This window comes from Botryllus schlosseri, chromosome 4, assembly GCF_051294905.1.
Source record: "Botryllus schlosseri isolate E-star chromosome 4, Bs_hap1, whole genome shotgun sequence".
Classification (NCBI taxonomy): Eukaryota; Metazoa; Chordata; class Ascidiacea; order Stolidobranchia; family Styelidae; genus Botryllus; species Botryllus schlosseri.
The window spans coordinates 24383792-24392984 of NC_137239.1; the positions used below are offsets into that span (position 1 = coordinate 24383792).

The 9193-nt window shown below is 43.0% G+C and overlaps 1 protein-coding gene across 1 annotated transcript; it reads right to left on the reverse strand.

The window, feature by feature from the left end:
* Nucleotides 1-1255: 1255 nt before the first annotated feature.
* Nucleotides 1256-8879, reverse strand: LOC145438300 (uncharacterized). The gene is made up of 6 exons (XM_080315693.1): nucleotides 8720-8879; nucleotides 8337-8465; nucleotides 7997-8228; nucleotides 7733-7934; nucleotides 6413-6551; nucleotides 1256-2514 (listed from the first exon to the last, which is right to left on the reverse strand). The coding sequence occupies exons 1-6, from the start codon at nucleotides 8793-8795 to the stop codon at nucleotides 1331-1333; spliced, it is 1962 nt and encodes a 653-aa protein (XP_080171819.1). The 5' UTR covers nucleotides 8796-8879; the 3' UTR covers nucleotides 1256-1330.
* Between the last annotated feature and the right edge of the window lie 314 nt (nucleotides 8880-9193).

The following is a 9193-nucleotide window of genomic DNA, read 5'->3' on the forward strand; positions in this document are numbered from 1 at the left end:
TCGAATCTATCCATCAACTGAGCTTTAAAAGCTGTAAAGGAGGACGTATTGCCAAAAAGGAGGACGATTAAGCGTCCTCGGAGGACATTTTAAACCCGAAAAAGTAGGACAAATCCTCCTAAAAGAGGACGTATGGTAACCCTATTATAAAACATCGTAACAGCATTGTCGACGCCAAAGGAAGCAAAGCACCATTGCCTGCCTTAGTTGTAATATATCCGTCTAATCTGCAATTCGTTTGAGTCCAGTAGCCATCTCATTTTGAAAGTTAGACAGATCATCGACCGAACGGCTACGTATGATACTGACAACCACAGTATACTTTACGGTCGCTTCGAGTGCAGACCTCCAAAAACTTGGCTGATCTCAGACGTTGAAACTCTTTCACACCGGCTCGCCTGCTACATATATATTCAAAGCAGAACTGAGCATGGATTTGGGTTCAAAATTTGCAAACGCGATATTTAGGATTTTACCAGGATTTGAATGCAATAGCATGCAATTGTCTTATGCTGAATTCGGATTTTAACTCGGCTGTGAACTAGGGATTTTCAATTTTCGTGCGATCCTGACTTGGACTTACTTACAACAATACTGAACTCGGATGTGAATCTCAAATCAACACAAGATTAGCATTTGAAAATTATATATACGTGAATCTCCGAAAATTATTCCGACTATAGAACTACGCATGGATTGATTGATCACTAAATTCCAAACGTGTCTTGACTGGACGTCTCTGTCGGTAGGCCTACTATAGTTTCAATTTAGGGTTTTAAAATTAATTCAAATTTGCAAGCATTCACTACGACCAGAACTTGAGAATGGATTGAGGGGTTACTTTTATTAATAATTCGTTTTGACTGTAAGATCGCATCATATACGTTAGGATATATTTACGTAATGTAAAATGATACTTTCAAAATCTGAACAGCAAGCAGCCCGAGTCCATACGTGGGTGCAATTTGTGAGATTCACTGATCTGAGCATTGAAATTCCTAACGCTATTGGTGAAGTCATTATGTCGGTACCCTTATGTAACCACAACTGACTCGCATCGAAGATATACTCTTTTCTATGGATATATCGAGGTGCTTTTCATGTTCCATCCTATCACTGTGGAAATGGAGATCCCAAATACTAAGGATGGCGGCAAGTGATAGGCATCTCTTCTTTAAATACGACCCAACCGACGCCATAATATAACGACAAATAAAAACTCGCCACCTCAAATCGTATACATCCGCAAGGTAGATTTCCATTACACTTTTATTTATTTCACCCATGTGTAAAATCAGTAACATTGATGAGATGATTCGAGAATTATCATTTAGCATCCATTACAAGAGTAACGCTGGGTCTGAGTGGACGCTCCTACGCAGTTTCCGGCGAAATTTCCTTGGTACATGCAGTACCGTACTTCGCTCGTTTGACACTTTCCCTGCTGTGGGCCCAAGTATCGGCATGGTTCGTTTTTCCAGGGACCCCACGAGCCTTCACCACTGCCTCCGTTGCAAGCGTGTTCGTTGCATGATCTCGCTTCTTCGTCGTGACCTTCGCACTTAGAGCCGCGCGGAAAACAGATGCGCCTTCTTACTTGATTTCCGCCAGGGTAGCACGTCCGCGGGCATGGTGTCCATCGGTTCCATTGCGACCACTGTCCGCACGTACTGAAGGTACCGAAGCAAGGTTGCATGTCCTCCACTTTCCCGCCTTCACACAATTTCCTGTCGTTGCTGACGCATTTCCTGTAACGCTTCTTCAATCCAGGGCCGCAGGTGACAGAGCATTCGGAGAATGCAGTCCATTCAGTGAAGTAATGAGCTGGGCCGGAGTGCATGCTCGATATCTCTTTCTTCGGCAGGTAACAAAGGTTGATCTCACAGCACCCGTCAAAGCTACCTTCCAATTTCTTGAACCGGGGGACGAAGAAAGGTTTGTACGGACAGTGACTCTTTTTAGGCACAAATGGTGGGAATTTAGGCGGGCAAGGCCTTCCGCCGTATGCTTTGTGCGCGGGGCCACACGCCTCTGATCCACCGCTTGATGGAGGAGGTGGCGCAAATGGATTGCCGCCAGTTGGCAGGAGCGTATTGGCTCCTGATGGCGGGGTTTTTGGTCCGGGGCCGCCGACGTATCCGTACTCTCCGAGCACCTCCGGAATGTTAAATGGCCCGACAAGACCTTTCCCGACATCGCTCCAGTAATCCCAATGATTTTGTGTAGGCAGCTCTTGACCAATTTTGAATAGATTTGAATAGTACATCCGCGTCACGGACTGGTCTACCGAGCAGCCTGCGCTCATGCATTTGTGATAACTTTTTAGGATACTGATCGGAGAGCTAGTGTCAAAGGTTTGGCATCTAGGCCGTCCGTAAGCAACCTCCTGTCGAATTTCGGAGATGCTTCTTACGCCGGACTTCACCCGCACGTTCGAAATGTCAACTGGGTAGAAACAACCACGTTGGGGAAGCCAACACGCGTCAATCAACGCGCAGCTATAACTGGTGATATCTGTAGAAATAATAAGAGCCTTATTTGACCTATACACCGAGGTGGTCAGTAACGAAGTACTTCTACTTTTTTGAAGTACTCAAGTAGTTTTCCTCTACTTCTGGTACTTACTCAAGTAGAACTAATTTTTTCTACTTCTACTTCAGAATATTTTGTCATTTACTTACTTACTTTTCGCTATTTTCAGTTTTTCAAGTAGAAGTAGTTTAATCTTCCAATCAGAAAGATAGCCTGAGGAATTTCGGGGTTGTTTTGACGGGGTATCAACATTTAATTTTCATAAAAGCCCAGAATTTTCGTCGCGCTTCGCGCACAGTGGATATGGAGTGACCAATATGATTTCACGAAAGTATTGGTGAATATAATCTATGTAGCGGGTTGCGTGGCTCCGTTCACACCGCATTGTTGCCCATGTGAAATATTTCATCACAGTATATATGACCCATCATAACGTTTGAAATTGATGTTTCGTAATGTAGCATTTATTCATCATATCGTTGTCTAGCAGTCCATGGCGTGTCCTAATCAGGAAATGTGGGCTCTGACTTTTTTTTTAGCTGTAGACCTGTTTTAGCATACATCCTTTCAAACTTTCTGGACTAAAAACATGAAATACATTTTACGTTTCTAGAAGTATAGTATTTATATTTCACTTTCAATTCTCAGTATCATACTTTGAGTTCGTATTAGTTTCAGTTCTTTTTCTGGATAACATACATGTTTCAGCGTAAAAGCAAGTGTAGTAATGCCTTTGATTTCCGGAAATAAAGCAACACAATATGGCATTTTTACGGTCCATCATATTTTTTATTAACGTATACCTATCGCGCAAAGTGTTTACACCGTATCCTATACAACTTTTCCGTATTGCTCTTCGACTAAACTACAGGCCTTATAATATAGGGGAGTGTGCCACACCATGATATTTTCTAAATCGTGTTGTTCGATTGAACAGAGGATTAGAATCTCATTTCCATAACAATACCATCATTTTTATCCCATGATGCGGAAGAATGAGTATGCTGTCGAAAATTGAATACCTCCTGCTATGCATCAATATCAAATCAAGCTCGGCACCTTTCGCATAGCTCAATTTGCACCTTTTGACAATCTATGCGAACGATTTACGATCGTTTTCACAACTACTAACTTACTTGAGTAGATTTAAAGTCAGTCAATTCTACTACTACTTCAAGTAGTTTTAGGTTGCTTATGGGAGAAGTACTTCTACTCGTGCTTGAGTAGATGTTTTCGTCGCTACTTCTACTTCTACTTGAGTAGCTTTCTTGACCACTTTGACCACCATCAATGTTAAGTCACAGATTCTGATTGCAACTAAAAAGATCATCACTTTCGGTCAAGCCACAGTATCACAGGATATGATTGCTGGTATTTTAGTCACCACCATCAACTGAAAAGCGATGCGATGTAGGTTTAATGAGCTTTCCTTAGTCATTAGGTTCACAAAGCTACTTAGAGGTGGTCAGCAACAAATACTTCAACTTTTTTGGAGGTATGCAACTAGTTCCCCTCGACTTGTAGTACGTACTAAGGTATTATGTACTTCCTATGAGGCAGTGGTCGGGAACCTATGGCTCGCGAGCCATATGTGGCTCTTTTGAGTATAAGATATTGCTCTTTGCCAAATATTTATTTTTGTATTGAATTGATCAATATTGCAGCGATGTGTTGGTAAATTTTCATCACAGCCAGAACAATTATTCTCGTGGCAGTATCAACATGTCTTTGAGAGGTAAAGACAATGCCGTCTTCAGGTTCAGGGGCTCGGACCCCCTCTTTTCAAAATCATCAAATTTTAGTTACTGTCACTGTAGCTGACTCAAGATATTGAATTTTGCGATACGTTGATTAATCAGAGAGCATAGCAGACATGACGACACCCATTTCAAAACGCAGTTTTCAAATACGCATTGTCTTGCTGATATACGGCGAGAAACAAACTGTCGTGGATGTGACATTCACAATGACAAACTCGAATTACAAACAACGTCATAGCTATCCACGCTCTTGATTGGTAAGTATAGCGCTGCGTAGTACCGGCGATAAAATGTAGGCGTGTAGCGCAACGTTATGTTAACGGTGAATACTTTGAAGATTGAGAAGTCGATAAGTATTCATATTTTCGGAATCAGTGTGACAGTCACATTCGATTAATATCAGGTATTATGAATTCTAGGCTACTTACGATGAATTGCGTTATCATTGGTGAGGCTTGGCCCGTCTGTGCCACATCTCTCGTTTCGAGCTTCATTTTCGAACAATAAATACCAGTTTTACGGAGAAGATATGGTGCACACGAGGAATCCCGTGTAGCGAGTTCGAATTGGTGCTACCATTTAAGTCATGAATTTTCAATTGTGACGTAGCAGTCGGTTGGCATGTGTGACTCTTCGGGAGTTGAGATGAAAAAATAGGGCCAATATGGCTCTTCGGACAAAAAAGGTTACCGACCACTGCTATACGGGATAGAGAGAGACCAAGACAGAGAAAATGCGGGTATTTTTTTCACGTTGATTCTAAAGCTTTCGTCATTCTTGCCGCAAAATATATATTAGTGCGGAGAACGGATCTAAGCCGGAATTTTTTCAATTTCGGCCGGAGCCGGATCAGTACTTTTTTGATACGACCAGAATATCTATTAACAAGCATGGCTTTTGTAACTGAATAACTACAACCACACGTCAGTCACTACCAAGCCAGTGCGAAAATAAACGAGCCACATTTATCAATTCACGGAACCCACCGTGCCGTCGTAGGGCGGAGCATGAACCGGAGCCGGATTGGATAACCAGCCGGACTGTTTCATTTTGGACGGAGCCGGATCAGTAATTTTTCTGATATGGCCGGAGCCGGACCGGAGCCGGACCAGAAAATTGGAAAAAAAAACAGGATCAGAGTCTGACCAGAGAAATTGTCGATCCGCTCCGCACTAGTATGTATCTACGACAGTCTCGGTCAATATAATAACGTAGCGGCTGCGTGTTTCATGAGTCAAATTCTATGTCGCTTATAATCACCCATATGACAGCTCCATTACGGCGAATAGAGCTCAGCAAAACGGTCGCATTTTCGGAAGGGGCACTGGGGTGAAAAAAAGATATACCACCACTGATATAAAGCAACGGTATCATTTGTGCCACATGATGCGGTCTAATCGAAAATGCTGTTGAAAATATATATCTCTTGCATGGAATGTATAGCAAGAAAAACTGCAGCGTCTGTTTATGCCAATTTCCCGGTTGCGACGAACAATGAGAACGTATTTATGACTGTTTTTCAAAACTACTTAATTGCCTGAGTAGTTTTCAAATACAGCGTATTCTACTTTTAATTGCTCAGAAAAGCAATTCTTCCACTTTTTGAAGCCTGCGTCGCTGCCTCTACTTGAGTAGCCTTATTGACTACACTCCAAACACCTGTGACAGAATTCGCATGTCTAACTGTTTCATGTCGACGGCCACCATCCTTACCTCATTTTTCCGCGTCGTAATCTGAACAGTTCGGTCGGCACTTTGGTTAATTACCACTGGCCTAATGACTGTCATTCGACAGAATAGAAGGAAAAATTAGGGCGGGATCTGTGATGTTCGCTAATCGCAATTGGGATTGCATGAATTTCGCTGTATATGTTTGGTACATGTATAGGCACAGCTTTTCGAACTTTCTAGTCATCATGCTCACAACTAAATCCGGGATTTGGGCAGGGTTTCCGGGTGTAGGCCTACATCCGGAAAGTTATGCAGAATTGAACATATTCAAGCCGCCCATCTCAGCTCACTATCGGATTGCGGGGCTACCGCACACTCATGGAGAATGTCTACATAATCTGAATGCTAACCAGTGCTACATGAAATCAATAGATCTGAGTCGGACTTACTTTTCCACCCGGCCATTTTCGGCGTTACGTGAAAGGTTTCCAATACCCGGATCAATTCGCACCCGACAGGTCCTTTGCGAATTTCGGAGTCATATTCGTTCAAAAGGCAGTTGGTAAAATATGGATTGAATGAACCGAACTGTAACAAAGAAAAGGTATCCTAAGATACTCCTCGCCATCTCATCCGTGCAAGCGCGGTATCTCAAAACACATGGAAGCGGCCATGCTACAAGTTGGCGAAAAACGGAATCAAAATAAAATAGTCTGCCTGGTGTGATTGGCGATTGTAGTCGACAAGCACCACGAATACCACGAGCAACATCGTAGCTGGAGTGCTGAAACGGGCGTGGAATGTGGCCTTAGGTAAAACCCTATGTACGAGAAGATTTGGTTAAGCAGGCCGCCATTACAGCGGGTGTATGTCACCGTGGTCACTTCACTCAGGGCGTATGTCATTCAACGTTGATATGAGCATTCTATAAACCTATTTATAATGTCATTGAGCAGGCCTACCTCACCTGCGTTGCATAATTTACAGGCTTACAATTGCAGTTAATGTTGCATGACAAATGCATGATAGTGGCTACACTTCAATAATATGCTACGTGACAACTATATCTCCAATAGGAACAGAACATTGAAAGCGCGGTTGCTTCTTAACAATATTGCGTTGCAATAGATAAGTCACGTAATTATTAGGGTGGTATTTAAACAAGCCATTTGGGACTTGTCGTGGAAAAAGCGATCAATGGAGCATCCACTCCATCGACCAAACCTCGATCGCCCATTATTATATTATGAAGTCATGGATATTAAACTAGTGTATTACACAGCTCAATAGGACGTAGAATATTTTTGTTCTTGATGTTTTTGCGGCATATACACCGACTCATGATTCAAATACAGATGATCTGTGGATATGCCTACCATGATTACATATGCCGCTGTGGACAGGGAAGTTGCAGAAATAGCCTTGTAAGGGTTGCTATAAGTCTTGAGCCACCCCTCCGCGTTATGCCAGTGATGCTGAGGGCAAAGCAGGGAGCCCATGGATACCAATGCTACTAATCAGGTCTGTGGTCTCACCCGACCGGGGATCGAACCAACGACCTACAGAATAAGCCGGGTGCTACACCATTACGGCATCTTGTCGGTCATACAGCTAATCAACAGTCATCATTTCAATGGCTACGCCGGTATGCCGTATATATATATATATGAGATTTTTGTTTTTCAATACCAGTTTACGCTTCATAAATTCAAAATCAATCAGGCATTGCTGCCGATGACACGACCGAATATACAGGAAAATTCAATTACCTTCGAAATAACTTTCTTTGCGTTATCTTGGAATGCTTTATTGCGGATCGCCAAATGACAAACTGGAACGCCGGACAAAACACTCGGGCCGAAAGCTTGCCTTAATTCAAACAAGGCAACGTCGAAATAGCACCCTGGCTGCACGCCGCACGCCCTGTGATTTGTCTCAAGCGGTTGGTTATCGCTCGCCTTGCAAGGGATTCTAAATATAAATAAAATGGATATGAAATCGGTAACGGATAGAACCAATGTTGAGGATCGCACCTCACGCAGTACGGGATGTTAACCGGAGGACTCAGGACGTAGGGCTCGTTTCTCTGCGGCTCGCAGTTACCCGGGAACGGAACAGGCGGTAAGCAGTGAAGCGGGATGTTCGGTAAAAACGGGCTCAGTATTTCCAGAGATTTGGCTCCGACCAATGCAGACTTGTTGATCGGTTCGTCTTTCTCTCTGAAATATTCCTTCATCATTTCACATTCGTCTTCCTCATCGATGACTGAAAAAAATATGTGATAAATTTGCAGCTGTCATCTCGAAATATACTGGAACCGATTTGAAGAGTTGACGACACTTCACGTGTGGCTGTAATGATAGGGAAGCTCACCATTACAGGCTTCGCAATTGCCATTCCGAAAGCAGCAGCGGCCGTTGTATTTTTTCTGATTGCAATCTGACGGACTGGTTACTTGGAATGCGTTTCCCTCCTCGTCAATATCCCAGCATCCCGGATTGGCTATAAACGAAGGAAAGTACAGCGTCGTTGAAGTTGGTAGTGTTAATTTAGTATTTGCTACATATTCTATTGATCGAGTTGGCGTAGTTGGTTGATCTATGGTCATCACAGTATACTTGCTCATTTTATGCTGTATGTTGATTACATCGTATTGTGTCTGGTTTGTAGCATTGTAGCCTACATTGTGTGTCTTGAGCGGATAGAAATCATATAACCACGATTATTACGAATATGATAACAGGTTTTCTACTTACGAGCTTTTTGCTTTGTTGCACAATCCTGCGCTAGCACGGCAGAGGTGCCGAGCAGAATGGCTACAAGTAATCTCATCGCTGCAGCAATTGAACCTTTGACTTTCTCTGTTTCGGATGTATATTGAATGCACCCTTCATTCGATGTGGCATATCTTGAGCCGAGCCTCGGATATATACCAAAGCAAGACGTCCCGAGGGCATGGTATGGTGGCTACGAGTTGCGAAATATTGAGATTTTCAACCGTCCAAGAGCAAGATGATTCATTTTCATCACACTAGCTAACATATGCGCTCTCGGATGAAAGAAGACCGCAACTCGTCATCGCGACAAATAGTCACGTCTGGTGAGATCGGTGTGACTCGCAAACGAGATTCGAAATGGGAAGTTACCGCTGAAATATTTTGGTGCGCGCGTCCAGAAATGCCAATTTCCTCATGATTTTTTGTGTCTAATTGGTCGATTGTGCCATGAGA

What these genes read in the sequence shown, in the direction of transcription:
- LOC145438300 (XM_080315693.1), bottom strand. Translation starts at nt 8,795, where the DNA reads ATGAGATTACTTGTAGCCATTCTGCTCGGCACCTCTGCCGTGCTAGCG. An exon ending in TGCAACAAAGCAAAAAGCTC is followed by an intron (nt 8,466 to 8,719) that starts GTAAGTAGAAAA and finishes CTTCGTTTATAG; the next exon opens with CCAATCCGGGATGCTGGGAT. An exon ending in CAAAGAAAGTTATTTCGAAG is followed by an intron (nt 6,552 to 7,732) that starts GTAATTGAATTT and finishes TCTTTGTTACAG; the next exon opens with TTCGGTTCATTCAATCCATA.